This window comes from Phymastichus coffea, unplaced genomic scaffold, assembly GCF_024137745.1.
Source record: "Phymastichus coffea isolate CEN01 unplaced genomic scaffold, Cenicafe_Pcof_1.1 PCOF00184, whole genome shotgun sequence".
Lineage (NCBI taxonomy): Eukaryota > Metazoa > Arthropoda > Insecta > Hymenoptera > Eulophidae > Phymastichus > Phymastichus coffea.
Window position 1 is genome coordinate 81,398 of NW_026706995.1, and position 20,654 is coordinate 102,051.

The 20,654-nt window shown below is 42.2% G+C and overlaps 5 protein-coding genes across 14 annotated transcripts; 2 read left to right on the forward strand and 3 right to left on the reverse strand.

Moving 5' to 3' along the window:
• Positions 1–337: 337 nt before the first annotated feature.
• Positions 338–4,198, reverse strand: LOC131673550 (mediator of RNA polymerase II transcription subunit 15). Of its 2 annotated transcripts, none has more exons than XM_058951616.1 (13): positions 3,958–4,198; positions 3,549–3,619; positions 3,367–3,454; positions 3,249–3,294; positions 2,953–3,165; positions 2,550–2,818; positions 2,293–2,469; positions 2,043–2,161; positions 1,889–1,968; positions 1,642–1,818; positions 1,280–1,571; positions 1,108–1,210; positions 338–1,028 (listed from the first exon to the last, which is right to left on the reverse strand). In XM_058951616.1, exons 2-13 carry the CDS (start codon positions 3,602–3,604, stop codon positions 606–608), a joined length of 2,043 nt encoding a protein of 680 aa, XP_058807599.1. In that variant the 5' UTR covers positions 3,605–3,619; positions 3,958–4,198; the 3' UTR covers positions 338–605. The 2 variants fall into 2 exon arrangements, with proteins under 2 accessions (XP_058807599.1, XP_058807598.1); XM_058951615.1 differs by having other exon boundaries at positions 2,293–2,472.
• A 1,522-nt stretch (positions 4,199–5,720) lies between these two features.
• Positions 5,721–7,810, reverse strand: LOC131673544 (chromatin complexes subunit BAP18). Of its 4 annotated transcripts, none has more exons than XM_058951605.1 (4): positions 7,675–7,810; positions 7,084–7,175; positions 6,869–6,967; positions 5,761–6,765 (listed from the first exon to the last, which is right to left on the reverse strand). In XM_058951605.1, exons 1-4 carry the CDS (start codon positions 7,690–7,692, stop codon positions 6,477–6,479), a joined length of 498 nt encoding a protein of 165 aa, XP_058807588.1. In that variant the 5' UTR covers positions 7,693–7,810; the 3' UTR covers positions 5,761–6,476. The 4 variants fall into 4 exon arrangements, with proteins under 4 accessions (XP_058807590.1, XP_058807589.1, XP_058807588.1 ...); XM_058951604.1 differs by lacking the exon at positions 7,675–7,810 and adding an exon at positions 7,392–7,635; XM_058951607.1 differs by lacking the exon at positions 6,869–6,967 and having other exon boundaries at positions 5,721–6,765.
• An 80-nt stretch (positions 7,811–7,890) lies between these two features.
• On the reverse strand, positions 7,891–11,858 carry LOC131673543 (pre-miRNA 5'-monophosphate methyltransferase). 6 transcript variants are annotated; one of them, XM_058951601.1, is made up of 5 exons: positions 11,524–11,858; positions 8,888–9,133; positions 8,599–8,802; positions 8,337–8,543; positions 7,891–8,277 (listed from the first exon to the last, which is right to left on the reverse strand). In XM_058951601.1, the coding sequence occupies exons 3-5, from the start codon at positions 8,785–8,787 to the stop codon at positions 7,906–7,908; spliced, it is 768 nt and encodes a 255-aa protein (XP_058807584.1). In that variant the 5' UTR covers positions 8,788–8,802; positions 8,888–9,133; positions 11,524–11,858; the 3' UTR covers positions 7,891–7,905. The 6 variants fall into 6 exon arrangements, with proteins under 6 accessions (XP_058807584.1, XP_058807585.1, XP_058807586.1 ...); XM_058951602.1 differs by lacking the exon at positions 8,888–9,133 and adding an exon at positions 11,068–11,179 and having other exon boundaries at positions 11,462–11,531; XM_058951603.1 differs by lacking the exon at positions 8,888–9,133 and having other exon boundaries at positions 11,783–11,858.
• A 192-nt stretch (positions 11,859–12,050) lies between these two features.
• Positions 12,051–16,899, forward strand: LOC131673542 (tribbles homolog 2-like). Its single transcript, XM_058951597.1, has 4 exons — positions 12,051–12,642; positions 14,326–14,820; positions 14,872–15,191; positions 15,255–16,899. Exons 2-4 carry the CDS (start codon positions 14,503–14,505, stop codon positions 15,760–15,762), a joined length of 1,146 nt encoding a protein of 381 aa, XP_058807580.1. The 5' UTR covers positions 12,051–12,642; positions 14,326–14,502; the 3' UTR covers positions 15,763–16,899.
• A 1,736-nt stretch (positions 16,900–18,635) lies between these two features.
• On the forward strand, positions 18,636–20,415 carry LOC131673566 (rRNA-processing protein UTP23 homolog). The gene is made up of 3 exons (XM_058951656.1): positions 18,636–18,844; positions 18,954–19,177; positions 19,260–20,415. The coding sequence occupies exons 1-3, from the start codon at positions 18,725–18,727 to the stop codon at positions 19,669–19,671; spliced, it is 756 nt and encodes a 251-aa protein (XP_058807639.1). The 5' UTR covers positions 18,636–18,724; the 3' UTR covers positions 19,672–20,415.
• The last annotated feature ends 239 nt before the right edge of the window (positions 20,416–20,654 follow it).

The window sequence follows — 20,654 nt, forward strand, 5'->3', positions numbered from 1 at the left end:
AAGTATTGCAAATGCAATAAACGATGAGCTGATGCCAGTATAAAAACCTCGCTATCTTGATAAAAGTTCATTTGCAAATGAAATAAACATTTATAAAAAATATTTTCATAAAAATACTTTAGTATACATATCAGTATATTATAGGTGCACAATCGATACTTTATCATCAAAAGATACATTGGAAATTCTTTTCTAAATTTATTAAATAATTGCAGTTACATGTAATAATATTCAAAATTCATGGAAATATTTACTAAATTATTAATTGATAAAATAAAAATTATTATTTTTGAATAGAATAAAATTTTGTAATAAACAATATTTTTCATAACCTCGGAGCAATCAGATTCTACAACATTCATTAAAAAAATGTTAAGTAAAATTCTATAGTCACTTAAGAAAATGTCTAGAATTGGGATTTGTATAATACATGGATCAAATTTGAAATTATAATAATCAACGACGATAAAAAATATTAAAAAATTTTGCATCTGTACACTATATATACATAAGAGATGTAAAAGCAAAATTACTTATCATAAGTCATGATAATTTGAACAATAGCAATGTTTCAGTAAATATATACGTGAATATTAATAATGTATTCAAGATGCTATGGAGTTTATCAAATTCGTAGATAGTCCATTCGTTAGAGAAGCATTTGTTGTAGATGTAGTTGTTTTTGTTGTTCCTGTCATTGCACTGGAGGTTGTATTTAACTCCTCAACTTTTTGGATTTTACTAGGTGCACAAGCTTTACGAACGCTCATTTCCCAATTATCCAAAATTTGTGAAACTGAATATCTTCTTGGCAATTTAGCAAGTCTAGCATCCAATGCTTTTTGTACTGAATTTAAATATGGAGTAGTGTATTCATGACTTGTGAGAACACATTTTGGAGGAACTGTTGGATAATCTGCAGGCACTGTAATCAATACTGGAGGCACACAAGGTAAGTGCTTATCATCTAGCCAACATATTAGCTGGATGCATTTTGAACCATTCTGTTGGGTCGGATCAAGACTTATCTGTTCAAACAAATAAAAGTATTGAATTATAAAGAAATGTGTAATATGAAATAGATAGACAAGAAAATGTCTTACTGACCTTAAACCTCTGATCGAGACGAGCAATTTCTCCTTGTAAAACATCTGGTATCTCGCTAGGTGTTTCCTCAATCTTCTGTCTTTTTAATGGTGGAGGTAAATTTCTGCATAAAGATATTTCATTGGATATTTAAATAAATACATTTTATGCGTAAATATTCTCTAATATTTACTTAATTTCAGGTCCAAACAAAGATTGCAAACAAGGTCCAAAAGTCCTGTGTAACGTATGATTGGGAGTTGGAGTCTGAAGAAGAGACCTCACTGCTTCAAATAAAGGTGATAAAAACTTGAATTCACTCATGGTAGATGGTATTGCAGGGCCTACACTAGCTTCCATTCTTCTCTCCAAGTCCATTTTTTCCAAGACTTGTTCACATTTTCTTAAAGTTTCTAAATTTGTGACTATACTAGGATTAGTTAATATTTCCAATAGCCTTTTCATCTTGATTGTTTTCTCAGTATCTACGATTTCAATGAATATATTATAAACTTGTTTTAAGATACAACAAAAATTTTTTATGACATTTCTTACATCCATCATTTGTCAGTTTCAGTATTGTTCTATTCAAAGGTTCTATGTACTTGCGAAGTTTTTGAATTTTTTCCCTGCAAGCTTGAGAAATTTGTTCATCTTGTACAGGACTGTGAGTAGTACCTCCAATAATTCCAGCGGGAGTATTTAATGAACTGCTGGGAGAAGGTGCCATAGCTGTAAATAATATTTCACGTTTCAAAAATGCAATTCCAGATGATTATCTATGGCAGATATTTTTATTTACCGATTGATCTTTGTCCTCCAAGCATAGCATGTTGAGGATTTGGTGATGGTACAAGTGCGGGTGATGGTACCATCTGATTGCTGTATTAGTTAAATTACTTTAGCTTTAGTTTTTATTATTCATAAATAAAAAAAATAAAATACAAAAATATTACCTTCCTGGCGCACTAAGTCCGCCGGGACTTGGAACAGAGGGTGACGGGCTTTGATTTAAAAATTGATTTGGTGTCATATTTCTTTGCCCAGGATAATTAGCATTCATCATGTCCACCGGCTGAAAAGTTTCAAAGATAACTCAATAAGATATTTTAATTGAAACAAAATAATTAGTTTACAGTGATAAATAAACGTATATTAATTTATAAGAAGTTAAAAGAAATAATAGTAATTTTTAATTCCATTTACTTTGCGTTGCATATGAGCTAACTGTTGTGACATTTGATTAACATTTATTTGGGTAGCATTCATCTGGTTCATATGCTGATGCTGTTGCTGTGATGCTGATTGTTGTGGTTGCATCATGGATTGCATTCCTGGATTGATTTGATTTCCTAACTGATGTCCACTTATTTGATTCTTCATCTGCTTTTAAAATCATTGTAAAAATTTACAAATTTTAATGTTTGAATTTAATTTGAATTTAATTTGAATTTAATTCAAACCTGCATATTGTGTTGAATTTGATTAGATCCCATTTGCTGTACACCCATTTGTTGCTGTTGATTACCTAGTTGAGGTCCCATTTGTTGAGGCATATTTCCTTGATTCATTGGATTCATCATTGAGTTGCTTTGCATATTTTGCATTTGTCCCATTTGCGTCAGATTCAATTGTTGATTTTGAAGCATATTTATTCCAGTTATTTTATTCTGTAGCGCTTGCTGTATATTTACAGGTTGTCCTGGATTCATTTTATTTAAACTTTGTAGCACTATAAAACAATTTGTGTATTATTAAGTAAATTTTTATGAAATTGAAATATAAATTCATTTTATGAGAATATCTACTATAAAATATTTTTTCATTATTTACTATTTTCTAAAATAAAACAATATTATAACTAACAATTTGATGCTATATTTCCTCCTGGGCCTATTTGCTGGTTAATGTTCGATGGATTTGGGCCTGGACCTTGCATGCCCATATTATTATTGCCAGTACCTTGACGAGCAAGAGATTGTAATGCTCCAATTGGATCTTGCATACCTTTTTGTTGTACAACAGGATTGATGTTGTTTGTTCCTTGTACCATCTCTCCAGGAGGGTTTTTTTTATTACCTATAAGATATAGAGAATGAATAATGTTTCGATAATATTCAAATATTCTTACACATATACTAAAGTAAAAAATCAATAAATACTTTTTATAAACATTAAGACTTTTGTGATATAGCCTATATATTCATCCTGTAATCATAAAACTGGTATAATTACACATTTCTTTGAAAATGATAAAGTTATGTAACTAAAAATATTTACCCTAGATTTAGCTCTCGTATATACGTGATTTTCCATATCTGTTGCATTTCTAGTCATTGGAGTTTGAAATTGTTGAATAAGTTCTTCTCTGAAATAAAATTTATAAATGTATAAATGACTTATATCTTATATTTTATTGATCACATTCCATTGGACAACGTAAATAATTCTATGTATCTTACATTTTATTTATCATATTCTGTCGGAAGGCAGGCGTTCTCCAATCATCTGGATTCATTTTAAAATTATTTTGCTGTAACAATTGAAATAGTTGGTTATTTTTTAAATATTGGATAATACATTAAAAGAAATACACAAGGCAAAGCTCAATACTGAAAAATGTTTGTTTAAAAACTACTTAATGTTTTAAATATTCTCAAAATGATGAAATATTGAATAAATGTTACTGTTACAACATAAATTGAAATGTGTGTTCAGATAAAAATAATTAATAATTAATAAATTCAAGAAACACATGTACTAACCTAAATATACTATGTGAAATAACTAGGATTTATAGCTATGAATTGGAAATTAATATATTTTGCATAGTGGTCGGACAGTTTTTAATGTATTTAATTAAATAATTACCTATTATTGAAGCTGTTACTATAAACGATGAATTTATGGAGCATGTACGGTCAAACTATTATCAAAACAAATATTTGTTCCAAATATGTCTTAACAATAACTACTGTAATACTATACTACTCATTTTAGTCAAAACACTATTAATCAAAAAATTTTTTATTCCACAAGTGTAATAACTAGTTTAGGAATACATTATAACAAACAATACATTTACATCAGCATATTCATACTCACACTAACCTAGTACTAACTATCCAACGATCCCTTAGGGATATATATTTATTAAACAGTATACAGAATATAAAGTTATAAAGTATATGATCCATCTATAAATACTATATTCCATGCACTATGCAGAGATTTATGCATCGACAGTCTCCTATCTACAGCTTTGGTTGGCAATGGCCAATGAGGTAATGAGAAGTCAGATCAGCGGAGGACCTTAGTACTTGCCGCGCCTCTCACGGCAGTTACTTGTAAACTCAAGTTACCAGAGGGAAGTTATTATATCTCAATTTTTTGTTGCAATACTATTTAAATAATCGATGTGTGAAAATATCAATTGGAGTATATTTAATTATTCATCCAGACCTGAACAGTATACTCAAATTTATATTTTTACACATCGATCATATATAAATATAGAATTTAAGCAAAAAATTGGGATATGGTAATTCCCCGCCGGTAACTTGAGTTTGTTGATACCCGCCGGGAGAGGCGCGGCTGATAGTAAGTTGAGACTAAGCTCTAGGGATGACTAGAGACTCGTCAGCTCGTCGTTCGTCGTGACTCATGATTGTTCTGCGCGCCACCTTATGGATACCGCAATAATATAATCCCAAAGGCTAGTCGGTACGTCTGGTTGGTATATAGGTTAATTCTCCTCCAACAGATATGAAAATCGTACGCGACAAGCAATTTCTAGTGGATTTTCTGCTGCCAACTTGAAATACCAAATGCTTAACATAACCTCAAAATAATTAGACAAACTTAAATTCAACAAGTACATTTTAATGAAAGTGTAAAATTATTCAAATTAGCCAATACTTACCACTAAGATATTACGCAGATTAAATATAATAATATAAGAAAACGTTTGTAAGTTGGGGTAATTTTGTTATTATTGAGATTATGTTGCATGAAATTCCAAAGTTGAGTTATTTTGAATTCATAGGTTGGCAGCAATTTGTCGCGTACAATTTTCGTATCAATTGAAGAGTCAGTCATAGAACACGTGCATAAAAGCAACGATATTACACATTTCTATAACAAAATATATTTAGTATATAAGAAAAATTTACTTTAAAAAAATTGTCATTCTGTTAACGTAAACGCACTATAGTGCTGCCACCATAATTACACATTTATAGTTTAAAATTCGTATACATTTATTAAAGATCATTTCAAAGTATATTTTTGGCAGTTTTAGTTAGAGAGCTTAATTATAATTATAACTTTCCACGAGTAATCATTATCTTCAATTGTATTTGGATGTTTCGAGCGTTCTTTTTTATACTCTCGTCTTAAGCAAGGATGAATTAATCATGAGTGTAAATAGTTGTAAATATAGTTGTAAAAATATTAGTTTTCGCTTCTTTTTATTTTTATCAAATATTGCGAAGAAAAACTTGGTACGGTCGAAAAACACATTAGCTCATAATTGCAATGTATAACGACCTATAACGTTACAAAAAATCAAACAAACACTATCGCAAACTTTCTAATAGGATAGCAATTTTGTTTTTCAACTACTTTGTTTAGCAGATAAATTATTTATCAAAAATTTTATTTTTAAGGAATATGGAAAATAATAATAGGTTCATTTAATGCTCAATCTTTATTGCCGAATTATTTAAAGTAAATAGTAGGATTCTTTGCACTTTGTTCATTTTCATTTTTCAGCTACTCAAAACATTGAATTTTATATAGTACATTATGATACAAGTGCGGGAAAGTAGATTCTTATCTTGTATGGCGTTTACGCCCGAGTGAAGCAAGGGTGGAAAGGTACACAAGACAAGAAACGTTTTTTCTTAACATGTGCCGTATTGTATTTTTTTATGACGTGTGGAAAGTGTGATTTTTAACGCATGTTTTATGCCGAGCGTACGGGAAAGACGCACTTTGCACAAGGAGTGTCAAAAAATCCTTTACTCCATTATCTTTAATTCATTTCATTATTTAAATTTTCTAAATAGAAACTTACTGTAATCACACAAATACAGATTGAACTTTTATTTAGAAACTTACATACTATTTTAATGATATGTTAACCACCATGATGCATGAATAATAACTTAAAATAATACATATGAATATGAAAAATTTTTGTACTTTTAATTTTTTTTGCTTTACAGCTGATCGATAATTGCTGAGAAAAGAGAATTCCTCATTGGCGTAAGTGGTTTTACAATCAATATTATGGAAAATGTACTTTAACGATAGTGCACACACTTATATACATGCGACCTTAGCGCTTGTAAAAAACTGTAGGCAGATATTTAAAAGAAAATTAATTGTTACGATGTAACTTCTTCCGTTGTACCATCAAATTCTAATTTTACAGGACACTCTTCTTGCAAACCTTCGACATCAACTTCTGATTCTGGTGCATTGAGCATGTTTAGTGTTACCTCTGCTGATTTACTCATGAGACTTTGATTAGCAGCAGTTTGTTTAGATGTCTGTACTTGCTGTTGAACATTGATCTGCTGAGTGCTTTGTTGTTGAGAAATGATTTGTTGTTGTCTTATAGGTACACCAGCTTCTTCAAAGGCCTTTTTTTTAAGTGTTGAGCGAATTTGTGACCTACAAGGAAATATCAAATTTTATATAGAACGCAATTCTGACTGAGGAATCGAGCAACCACCGTTTTCTCGAAGCCCTGAATATTACTTAACAGAAAACTTACACAGTTCTGCCTTTGATGTGATCACTTATTTTATTCAAATCTTCACTGAAGGTCTTAACCGAGTGACGGAGCATTTCAATTTCCTCGTCAGTCCATTTACTATACATAAAAAATGTATGTACTTTACAATAAACTTAAAATATTTATAAATAAAACAATAAAGACTGTTTGAGCTAATTATCTTTGATGAATACATGCAAATGTTTTAAAATTACCCAGTAGGAGAGTCTGACGTAGGATGTAATTGCATAGTTAATTCTCCCAATTTGTTGAAAGCTGCTCCTGCAGCAGTGAAAATTTCACCAACCTGCAAAGCAAATGCAAAGTAATTGACAATGATTTTCATTTATTTGTGGATTAATGCAAGTGATACATCAAAAGATAGATGAAAAACACAAATTGAACAGCAAACATGATTTCAGTGAAAATGGGAAGCAGATTAGAGCAAAAACGTTTAATTGAAAAAAGTAAACAAAACAGCAAGAATAAAGCGAGGAGGAGAAAAAGAAAAGAGAAACCTAACCTTGCTGCCACTATTTAGCTCCATAGCTCGAAGGGTACGTAAATAATGTGTAGGTATACGATGTGCGTCCGTATCTGTCAGAGCAGATTCGAAGAAGAACGATGAGAGGTGAAAGGCTATGGGTTATACGCAAGTTGAACGTCCAGGAGTAGAGAGAGAGGGGGGAAGAGCGAGAGAGAGAGAAAGAGAGAAAGGGTCTCGATCACTGACGGAAGCGCATCCGCGAGTCATACTGGCGGGAAAAACGTAGCTGCTATGCCCGCGTACAGATTTCTCGACTCACCTTGCTAGCGGAATTCATGGTAGCGGCGGCTGGCGTTGATAGTGCCGAGTGGCCCCCACCGCTTCGGTGCGGCCGCGAGGAGCGTGCCTATTGGTCAGCAAGCCGAGTCGAGCCGCAGCAATACTAGCAAGCTGGCAGCAGCGCGAGGCGCCGCAGGCCCGGACAGCCGCTGCTGCCAGCTCGCGGTCGACCGCCGTGCAGCCGGCAGCGACGCGAGCGCAGGCAGGCAGATCAGAGCGCCGACTCGGCGGAGTCGGAGCTGCCGGAGAGCGCGGGTCGCGCGTACAGCAGCAGTCTCCTCTGCCAGTCGTTGCGCTCGCTGACCGCCAGCTCACGGAAGCCGCACTGCTCGCTCAGAATGGCCCGCACGTGCAGCATCGGGTCGCCGCGGTAGCGCAGCTGCTCGAGCTGCGGGAAGCCGGGCAGCCCGGCGCGACGCAGCCTCCGCGCGGCGTTGCGGTAGCAGCGCCAGGGCTGCGGCTCCAGCAGCACGGCCTCGCTGCTCGCGCAGACGTCCCGCAGGAAGCGCTCGAGACCGGCGTCGCCGCCGTTCAGGTGGATCCACATGGTCACCGAGAAACAGAAGGTCACGTGGAAGCGGCACTGCGCCGCCGCCGGTCAAAGTGCGCTCGACGGGCCGCCGCCTGCCGCGGGCAACTCACCACTCGGCGCTGGCGCAGGTACGCGTCCAGCAGCGGTCCGCGGTCCGGGCCCGTGAAGTCCAGGCACTCGAAGCTGACCGCGTCCGGGTGTCGGTTCTGGAGCCGCGCACGCTCGATCAGCCGCGCGTCCAGATCCACGCCCAGGATCCAGATCCGCCTGGTCGGCAGCTCGCGCCGCAGGTAGGCCAGCAGCTCGAGTGTCAGGTCCTGCGACAGTCGCGACATTAGGACGCGTCGCGTGCGCGCGTGTGGCCATACGCACGCCGGAGTTGCAGCCGATGTCCAGGGCGACGTAGTCGGGGCCGTGGTGGCGGCTGGCCTCGGCGGCCACCAGGCCGTCGGGCATCTGGCTGATGCGCTCGGCCGTTGGATGGAAGCTGTAGTAGTTGGCGAAATTGCCGTGCACGCTCGCCCCCGGGTTGGCTGTGATTGGCCCGGGCGGGCCGTCCATGCCGCAGTCCGTCACCTGCAAGCCCATCGTGCGCTTTGGCAACAGCGCCGCGGTCGAAGCGGCTGCCGGTCGTCCGCGACCTACATAGCCGCGCACCGACCTTCGCTCCTCGCGATCTCCGCGGACGAGATGCGGGATGGCGGCCGGTTTGCGACACGCTCGCGTCTATCCTTGCGACCGTTTCCCAGACCGATGCCGTCCTCGCCCTTGGCTGCTGCTCGCGCGCGCGCTCTCTGCTCTTATTGGCCTTGCCCGACTGGTCGTCGGCGCACGAAAGGACGCCTTCCCTATATGCCCACCACCGCCGTACCGCCGCTTCGGCTCGCACGGCTCCGATTACTGCCCACTTGAACGGGCATGACGAAAACATCTTCTTACAAGTACATTTTTACCATACTACTAAGCAATTAAGTTCTTCCATCTGCTGGACAATTATTTCAAGAATTGTTGCCAATGTAAATTCACCAAAGGGATCTTATTGATGAGAACAAATGAAATCGATGAAGCTATTGCTTACTCTGAAATATTGGGTGCATTTTAATATAGAAATTTATTGTTTATCGTGACGTTATTTCACATTTACGCGTAAGATGTATCGGCTGGTTCGGTGTCAAGCATTAATGCGTCTTCATAGACCGAACATGACAGAAAACGTACGCGCAGCAGTGAGCCAGGACTTTAGGCGGTATTCGATACTATACATATAAGAAAATGGCACTGGCAAATCGCTATTCCTTCAACAGCCATGAGTCATTCTGTTCCCCTGCAGAGTGTCGCTTCGTTTGTTCGGCGAGCAAGGAACCTCACATACTCGTCTAACGAGACGCAATCGCCTTACGCGCATTGTTTTAACGTAACGTTTACTTTGGAGCACGATAACCAAGGCTACGTGAAATCGCATTCGTCGTAAAGAATTGAAAGCAGCTTCACGGCGAGTCTCGCGAGTCGATCAACTCGATTCCTTCGAGTGGAACGCGTTTGAATCGAGCGCTCCACTTCAAGGAGAGTACCGAACATCGACAAGAAACTGGCGGTCGATGCCGACTGTATTGCGGGAGCTTTCGAAAGCTCTGCCCGCTGCCGCGACGCGAGCCGCCGAGAAACAAGCTTGCACCGGCGATACCCAACCCAACCCAGCTCGTTGGCGAATGTCCCTGCGTGCACAAAACTCGTCGGCTACGGCCGGTTCCCAACGGCTCCCGCGGCTCACGGCGATCTGGGTCGTTGCGCCAAGGATACGCGCGAGTCAAGTTCGCAGTTTACGCGTGTTACGTACGCGCGAGCCGATTTGCCCATTGTGTGCCTTTTTCTCGCGCGAGGACGAGCAGAGCACCGGCGAGTCGAGGCCGCGCGACTTTCGCAACGCCGCGAATGGCTTTGCCGAGGCTTCGCAATGTCAGGCTGCGATAAATCGTCGCGTTCGCAGCAGCGGCCAGAGGACGTGGCGCGTCAGCGGGCCCAGGAGTCCCGAGTTCACGCGAACCTGTCGTCGATGCGACGCCCACGGTCACCGCGGCCGCTCGAGCGTCGACCGGGGCTTCGACCAATCGGCCAAATGTCCATTCCGTGAGCGAGCCTCGTGCGCGTGCCACGCAGCGATTCCCACTCCTCCGTCGTCCGTCTCGCTCGTCCTCGTCAAACTATCATTCCGCTCGCGCTTCTACGCACGCGGACGCCCAAATTTCGGCATCCAGTTCGATCGCGGCGCTGCGGCTCACAGCAATTTCCGACAGTGAAGCTCTTCGATCGTCTCTTTATCCTAGTTCATTTGCGTAAAGCGACTGAACTGCCGACGACACTTGCGAAAGTGAAGCATGACGAAATCAGCCCGAACAATTTCGAGAGCCAAGATCTGTGGAGCGTTCATGCGTACAGACGCGCGTGCTTATATGCCTACCTATATCGATTACGGATTACGTGGAATTGATCGCAACGTCAACTTATTGTTGTTCGTTGAGAACGCTCGGCAGGGGAGTACGTACAATGGAACTAAGACTGATAAAGTATTACGTAATTGGGCAATCTAGTTTGTCATATTTCATTTTCAAATGTGCCAGCCAATTGATTAGACGATTTTCTCAAAATTCGAGATGAAATCGCTCGTTTTCGTTGCCGAACAGTCAAATGCAATCGAACATACTCACGGCTGATTTTTGTAAACAATCGACAAACGCAACGTGTCACTACACCCAAGTGTTCGGATTTTGGACGAATCGATATTTCGAAGAGCTCCACTTGGGTGAGTGTACCAATTACCGGCAGTTTAAGGGATCAACGTACCAATTACCGGCAATTTAAGCTGGCTATTTAATTTGTATAGTTACGATAGTACGTAAATATCATATCAAATTGTTCCATATGTACTGCAGCACAATTTGAAACGGTTACATAACTGGAAAAGATGGAAAAAAACGTCTTTTATTTGCCTTTGCTTTGTGGCCGTTAATTCGTCTTAAGGTCGAATGTACCACTATCCGGCCACTTTTATACTCTTGTCAAATAAATCTATTTGATATTTTTATGTAACCAAACGATTTGCAATTCATTAAACAGGTCGCATAGATTAATGCTAAACTAATTGTTTTACTTGTACATTTCCCAAACTTATTAAATTAAAATAAATTAAATGAAAGGGGTCGGGTAGTGAGTGGGCATCGGTAATAGGAACACTCACCTTATAATATGTAATGTAGAATAATGCGAGCTACGAAAGGAAACCTGCAGTCAGTGACTGACCTTTAGCTGGTGGCGCTGGTCCACTGCTGCTGTTGCTGCTGTTGCTGCTGTTGCTGCTGTTGCTGCTGTGGCGGCTACTACTACTACTGCTATTTACTACTACTACTACTGCTACTACTATTACTTATGCGGGCGTTAAAGCACTGTAGTTTAGTGTTGGAGAAAGAATGACCAACGAAAATAGCGACAGCAGGCAACTGCAAACCGTTTATAAACAACGTAAGCAAGCTGTTGACGGCTTTCGAGGCGACCAGTCGACCTGAGCTTAATTCACGAGGACCACGAGGTGCAGACCCATCTCGACTTTCGGTAACAGCGACGAGTGTCCGATTTGGTACAACGGCAAATTGGCAACAGCGCACTACTACTAACTCAGTCGCAAGTACCCATACAAAGCCTCAGGCTGCTCCAGGCATTAATTATCGTGTGTGTGTGTGTCGTTGTGAGCAATAGTATATGGTGGCGCCGCAGTCGGCAGTCGACGGCGTATGCGAGGCGCTTGACACTTCACAACTTAGCTAGTCAGTTCAGTTCTCGGTTGGCTTCGGTTAGCAGCAGTAGCAGTAGTTCTTGGTTATACGCTCGCAGTCACGTCGTTTACGTTTGCACAATGGCGCGTGCGATACTAGGCTACCGTTTGTTCTGCCACTGCCATCGTTTCTAAGCGGAGGTCGGCCCTCGGCCCCCGTTAAGTCGGACCGTTCGTCCGTAGCACTTCGCCGAAGAATCCATCATCAGCCACATTGATCGATTCTTTTCATGCTTCGTACAACTGCTATAGCCAGTTGCTGCCGCGAATAACGCAACTTCCCGCTCCGCTCTTCCTTCCGCAAGCTCGTACGCATCGCCATCGTAACCTTGATTTGAATAATCTAGGATCCAGCCAATGCTCAAGGCAAACAAGCCAGGGAAGAAGCAAAGTGCGTCCAAAGTAATTCATCTGGTAATAATTGATCGTTGGTGAGTGGTGATGATACGAAGAGCGGTAGTGAACAGCGGTCGGCGTGCAGACTGCAGTGCACTGCATGCCATCGCATTCGATTGAACGATCGCATCGCCGAGTGTGGTGTTTTCCAAGCAGACGACGCCTGCAGCGGAGCTGAGCAAACAGCCGTCGCCGTGAGTATTTCTTGAGTAATGACTCACGAGTATAAAAATTGGAGACAACCGCGAGTAGCCTCGACAGCTCTCAACGTTCGACTGACTAGGGCAGGAGTTTGGCGTAGCTTCGCTCGCGCTCGTCCGCTTACGTTTTCTTTGCAGGCGACGACCATTACATTGCGCGTCAGCAGCCTCGTTCGTTATAAACTTTTCGAGGTCACCGCTCCCAAGCCTCTCGAGCAGCACCGCTCTAGTCCGCAAGACACAAACCGAGACCCATGTATAAGAAACGCGTCCTTCTGCACGCACGCAGGTACGCAGCTCACTTGAGCTCGTATCACAGGAATGCAATGGCACGTTAACGCTTCGCTTATCGATGACTTACTCGTCGCTTATCTTTGCGGTTCAGCAGCAGCAGCTGCGTTCTCGCGGTTGTTTACTTCTCGATTACTGGCATGCTCGATTGATATTGCGCCACGGCCAGCGAAAACGCCGACTGAGGGCAGCGCAGCGCTTCCGGGCATTTATTGTCTTCACTTTGATCGTACCTGGTCGTACATCCGGGAAGAGCAGTACCACCGCGTCACGCATACGCGCATAGTTGCCGCAGATCATGAGATGGGCGGTAAGCAGGCGCCAGGCATTAGACCTACCAGGCAAACCGATGTGCGCTGCGCTGACGAAGCAATTCAGACATTTCAAAGACTGTCCGTGAGGTGGCCTATTATATTACACTAACTTATCGGCAATGGCCTGTCTGAATATATTTACGCTCGCAAACGATAGCTGCTTGATATCTTCGAGTCTCTCTCTCTCTCTCCTCTCTCTCTCTTTCTTTCTCTCTCTCTCTCTCTCTCTCTCTCTCTCTCTCTCTCTCTCTCTCTCTCTCTCTCTCTCTCTCTCTCTCTCTATCTCGCTCTTTCGGGCCGCGCGTCACGAGCTTATTTTTAGTTATGATGACTCGGCGATGTCCTCTTGCTTCCCCTCTTTCTACTCTCGTCAGAGCGGCCTGCGTCGCCGCATATTTTTTCACGAAATAATCTCGCAATCGGAGCCTCGCGCGTAGTTTTGCAACTAGCGATAGTTAGAATAAGTAGGGCTTTGAAAGTAAATATTAGGGTAAATGTAGCTGATCGATGCAAGCATACAGGTTTCGATATGCTAGTTGTTGGCGCGCCTAGCGGCAAAGCGGCCAACTGGGATTTCACGGAGGCTATGCAGCCGTGTTGCAGGAGATTTGACCTTTGCCAAGGATATCATGGAGCGGATGTCGCGCTGAGCGCTGCTGCACGCTGGCTGATTCGTTTCGTCACTCCGGCTGCTATTATACCGTTTCGTTCCGTTCGCCCGATTTCGTAATCTTTCATTCGCGGCACCTATCAGCTTGTACTCGCTTTTCCTGCGTTGCTCGTCGGAGCACTATATCGAGCGAGCATCATTGTACAGCTCAGGACGGAGCTACTCGCGCTCGTCTCGCGTCGAGATCGTAAAGCCCTGACCTTAGCGTCGAGAAGCGCGCATTGCATAAGCCCCGCTCGCCGGATACGCCGGGCGGATGTCGAAACGCGTATTCGCTTTTGAAATAACTGTCCGGCCGCCGACGTGCTCGCCATCTCGCCGCTACTCGTCCGGGGCTCGAGTCAAGGTCAGAGGCGTTAGACGCTCGTGGCAGCGATTGTACTCCTCGTCATCCGATTGCAGGCCTCCACGCAACGCTGCGGCGCGGCATTGATGCCGCGGCAGCGGTCGCCGGTGCACGCGGAGCAGATGTACGAGCACTGGAGGATCGCCACTCCGTGCGCTCGCCGTGAAAGCTAGTGCGCGTAGCCGCTGCGAGTACCCGAGAGCGAAGGCGGAGGCCGCGCGAGCAGCGCCGACATGAGGGCGGCGACGCGCCGTGCGCAAGGCCACGCACCGCAGCTGCAGGTGACGCGCTGCACCCACGGCAAGTTCCTCGTCAATCCACGCTCGCGGCAGCCCCCCGGCGGCCAGAACCCGGGCACAGACGAGGCGCCGCGAGGCGAGCAGCCGCCACCGCAGCAGCTACAACAACAGCAGCAGCAGCAGCAGCAGCAGCAGCAGCAGCAGCACAGCCCGAGCATACTGGCGGACAGGTTCCTGCTGCTCGGGCCGGCCGAGTGCAGCAGCCTCATCCGCTGCGTCGACGTGCGCACAGGACAGCAGCTGGTCGCCAAGGTGAGTACCGGCCGCTCGGTGCGGCCCCGACTCACCCAACTTTGCTTGCAGGCCCTGCAGGCGGGGGACAAGGGTGCGCAGGCGCTGCTGCAGGCACAGACGCTGATGGAGGGCTCGGGCGCCGCCTCGGGCTTGGCCGGCCTGGTGGAGGCCGAGGCCGCGGCCGGTGGCGCGCGCAGGCGCCGCTACCTCCTGCTCGACGGCCACCACGGCGACCTGCACGCGTACGTGCGCGCGAGGCGCCGCCTCGGCGAGCCCGAGGCTCGGCGGCTGTTCCGCCAGGCGGCCCGCGCCGTAGCCAGCTGCCACCGGCGCGGCGTCGTGCTGCGGGACCTCAAGCTGCGCAAGTTCGTCTTCTCCGACGAGGCCAGGTAGGTGGCTCGGCGCTCGGCGCTCGACGCTGCGAGTACTGAGGCGGCCGCGCTCGTTCGCAGGACGCAGCTGCGGCTGGAGAGCCTGGAGGACGCGGTGCTGGTGGACGAGGAGGACGACCTGCTGTCGGACCGGCGCGGCTGCCCGGCCTACGTGGCGCCGGAGGTGCTACGCTCGGGGCGCGCCTACTCGGGCAAGGCCGCCGACGTCTGGTCGCTGGGCGTGCTGCTGTACACGATGCTGGTCGGGCGCTACCCGTTCAACGACGCCGAGCACGCCAGCCTCTTCGCCAAGATCTCCAGGGCGCACTTTCAACTGCCGGAGGCGCTGTCGCCGCGGGCGCGCTGTCTCATCCGAGCGCTGCTGCGCCGCGCGCCGCACGAGCGGCCCGCCGCCGCCGACGTGCTCGGGCACCCGTGGCTCGCGCGACCGCTGTCGGCGCGCTGCCAGCCGGCCCACGCGGCGGTCGTCGCCGCTGCGAGTCCCGGCCAGGCGACGCCCGGCGCCGGCCGCTGCCAGCAGCAGCGCCTCGACCAACTCGTGCCCGACTTCGCGCAGCTGCAGCCCTGAAGACTGACTGCCCGCTCCGCCTGCCTCTTCGCGCGCCGTGGCCCCGTCGCATCTGGCCCTATTTATTCCTCTGTCGACCATTCGTTCGCCCACGCGACTGCCTACTGTACATATCAGCGCGCTAGTCCCATCGCTTTCGTCCTACTCTTCTTCTTGTCACGAGCTGTTCAGCATTTAGGGGCATCTAACCACGTCTCGCTCCAAGTCTCAACCTCCATCGATCGATCTTCGTCAAGGCATTTACGTGGCCAACGAGCTATTTACTTTTCATAAAAGTGTCACTATTACGCCGAGCGATACAGCAACTCGCCTCACTCTTAACACTCCAACACGATCGACTCGCACGGGCTGGCTGTCATTGCCTGTGTGCAGCAACATAGGCTTGTACGGACGAACCTAGATACAAGCCATTTTTCCAAATACTTCGAATACACTGACTTTTCGTACGAAATTGCTGATCTTGTCTCACCAAGCTATTTTGTCTAAACGCACTAATTCTCTGACAGCATTGTCGTTGAAGAAGAAACAAAAAAAAAGCGGACAGATAACTTACTCAAGTTAACACGCTCTGTTAAAACGAGTTTACATGCCAATACCTAACAAGTAATTGATTCTGGGTATGCATTCATACACAATTTATTGATATAAACATAAAATCGTTAATTTTAGTAAATGATCATGTATAAACAATGTAATATAATACTAGGATTTCTAATGTCACCGATCAACAGATCATTCTTTTCATTGACAGCTTGTCAATAATCGATTATTTCTTTTTTTAATTTTATGAATAATGAATTGTATATTTTTGTAGTTGGTTAATCGACATCCATTATATCAGATATCGATTAGAAATGCCAAAATCGGTGATTATGTAAAGTGCAAAATTAGTTTTAAGTTCATGTCGTTAAAGAGCACGCATAAGTCATATATACATACATGCGCGCACGCGCGCGCGCATACACACAATATTTAAACCCGATGTGGCGTATGGCCAAAACTGATGTGCGATATTTTTGTGTTGTAAAGATGTAAATACAGTGACCATTGTCCAAGCATATGTATGATTGTACATAAAATGCAAAAGTTGCAGATTAAAATAAGTACATGAAATGAGGAAAAAAATTAAATAAAATTTTTTCAATCTAATTTTATGTCAAATAACATACATTTAATTTCCCTTTCTTCTATAGATTTAAAAATCTAGTTAAAAACGGAAAAATAATCAATATCGAATGAGCTACTGCTTACTTATATTTTTACTTTGTCGCATTGAATGGAGGCACACATACCTGTAAGGGAATATCTACATGTTCACCATTAAAGCCTTTCCGCACTAAGTGAATATTTCTGTGATGTTCTTGTTCCGTGTGATTTTGCACCTCCCGGAACATTCAGTGGCTTAAAAAGTGTAATACGTCTGTTTTACTTGCTAATCCACAGAGTATGTACACGGACGTAGATAATATACATTCCGGGAGATACAAAATCAGACGAAATATGAATATCACAGGGAATATTCCCTCAGTATGGAATAAGGGCCTTACCCATACCCCATCTTCTACCTTGTCCGATTTTTCTATTCGTATGCCATCTTGGCAGTTCCAAATATTTCACGTTGAACTCTCGTATTTTCCATTTTCCCTCATTTCCCCGGAACTTAAAGAAATAAGTACATTACGATACAAGTGCGAGAAAGTAGATTCTTGTCTCGTGTAGCATTTACGTCCGAGCGAAGCGAGGGTGGAAAGGCACATGAAACGAGATAGTATATTACGATACAAGTGTACTATCTCGCTTCGATCATGCATAAACGCCACACAAGACAAGAATCTACTTTCCCGCATTTGTATCGTATTGTACTATTCCCGAACATGTGTCGTACCGTATTTTTTGATACGATGTGTGGAAAGTGCGATTTTCAACGCACGTTTTCTGCCGAGCGTGCAGGAAAGACGCACTTTGCGCACGGAGTGTCGAAAACACATTGGCAATAATTTTGTGACACTAAAAATTAGACCTCTATTTGACTAAATTATAAAACTTGTCGATGAACACGGAATTGCCAAAATGACATACGAATACAAAAATCGAATAGGGTAACGGGTAAGGGTAATGGTGAACATGTGGTCATTCCTTCACACACTTTTTAGTTTAGTTCATAGGTCAATCAATAAAAACATTTTTGGTAACTAATGTTTAGTAGGAAGCTGATTGCGCAATAACTTTAATTAGCATTAATAAATAAAAATGAATATACTTCCCACACTTCAGTCAAAATTTGTATAAATATATAAGTATATTTCAAAATATATACACATACGAGTAGTAATGTCGATATTAAAATCTGTAATATCGACTGAAGTATGTAATTTTTCTTGAATTTTATAAATTAGGCAATGTAGAACTCATATAGGGATATCTGGTGATTAGCAAACGTTTGACCTGTTTTATCGACTAACTGCCGCATATTACTAATTCTTACATTTTCCTTAATTTGGGATAGAAAATCAACAAAAGGAAAATTGTTTCGTAATCCGGGAATAAGGAGTATCATCCGCTATCGATATTATTTCTTTTAAAACAGGAGAAAAATGTTTAATGCATTTTGCGCGCTGTACGAACGCCCGATTTTTTTTCGCAATTTTCTTAAAAACGGAAAATCCGGAAATAAAATTTCAAGCGGAGACATAATCCGGAAAAAGGGAGAAAACGTTTTGGCTCATGAAAACTCAAAAATATGATTAAAAAATTTTTTGGGCGTCAGTTCACAAGTCTCGTGAGATGTGATCATTTTTTTTTATAAAATGTTATTTGTGTCGGGCTGTTTTCGCATCGGTTAATTGATTGGCCAATCACATCACTACGTACAATGCGTGCTCTACGCACTTTAGTGAGAACGTGTTATGTCAAGGAGTAATGTGGGCGTCCGTTCAATGTTTACATATAAAAATATTCAATCATGAAAATTCAGAGGCTCAAAAAAGTGCAAAAAAATATTGGATTTTATGTAAATAATTTCAAGTTCCGTCAACCTTATCAAATTCTAATAGACGGAACGTTTTCTTTTGCTGCTCTTGAGGTTAGTTTTTCCTATTGCCTTGCGTTTTTTTCAACTTTTCAATAGATTATATTTTCAATAAACAATAAATATTAGTTGATGTCATTAACGGGTATCGATTTGTTTTTAGAACAAATTCAATATTCATGAACAATTATCAAAATATTTTCAAAGTCAAGTTAAATTATTGACAACTCAATGTGTCATTTTGGAGACTGAAAAATTAGGCCCAAAACTCTATGGTGCCATGTTGATTGTGAAACAATTTGCTATTCATAAGTGTGGACATGAGAAACAGCCACTAACTGGTTCCAAATGTTTGCATTCAATGGTTGGCTCTAATAATTTTGCAAGGTTATTTTCTACATCCAAATCATTTTATTAACTTTGTGTTTTAACTGCTTTTATTAACAGTTTCTTAATAATAATTTTATAGATACATTGTTGCCACTCAAGATAGGTTGCTTCAAGAACAACTGCGAAATATACCTGGAGTACCAATAATTTATTTGCATGGTAAAGCACCGACACTGGAACCTCCATCAACTGTGAGTCGTAAATATGCTGAAGAACTACGCAGTCACGCTATTATGACTGGTTTGCAAGAAAAAACAATCGAAACTCTTAAAAAGCAAACTGGCTTAAATACAGAAGTTACAGTTAATCGAAAAAAAAGGAAGACCAAAGGTAACCCCAACCCATTAAGTATCAAAAAGTCAAAAAAAATAAAAGACTCTCTATCCAAATGTACTAATAAACACAAGGTGGACAAAACTGCTAAAGTGCGAAAAAGAAAAAGAATCAAAATTCCAGCTCATATCAAAGAAGTTTTCAAAGGTGCTATTTAATCTTATGATTTAAAATGTATAAACTTTAACGATTTACTAAGCTTAATATCTAATACTACATGTGTACATAAAAAACTAATTTTCTTTGCAACACAATTATTTTCTCCTCAAATAGTTGCATTCTTATAAACTGCATTATTCAGATGATGTTTAAAAAAAAACAATGTCGATAAGTCAAAATTATAAAGGCTTTAAAATATGCCTGGTATATGCATTGACCTATGGATAGGCCTGGGAAAAATTTATTGTAACTTCTCTCCAATAACTTAGTCGAGTAAACACCTAAGTGCTTTAAATAATTACTATCAATAAATGTTCATACCTAGAGTGGGACTCATCAATTGAAGACTGTTCTATACAGACATTTCGATGCAAAAGAAATTTTTATATCAAGGATGATTTTCAACTGCCATAAATTTTCATGTTTATACAATAACAGAAAGTTGTAAATCTCACCAAATTAATAGCCGAAAATTAACCGTGATTTTTGGCATTTTTTGAGAAAATGACTATGAAACTCTGTAATTGATTAATCACATTCCATATGTGCACGTTTATCGATAGTAATAGTTTCAAACATCTACGACCTATAAGTTAGGCAAACCGTTTAAGGTAAATCGCGACTAATCTACCTAGTCTGTTACGTATTTGATATATATTCATAGTATGTAGCGTAACCTTATCGATGATGTAAGCAAATAAAAATCACATACGATTGAAAAACTACATATTAGACACTAATCTAAAACATGTACAAGTATTCTCTTAGTAATGAAAAATACTTTTTTGAGGACCATTAATTTTTGGTTAATGAAAACTGTAACTGTTAATAATTCAGTTTTTATGAAAGATCAAAACATGACATTAATGACAATGCATTATTTAAACATTAATACTTACAAGTCAATATGCAAAACGCATGATATTAGTACAATTAATTTCAGTAATCTATTGAAGTTGTCAATAAATAACTTGTGAGTTAC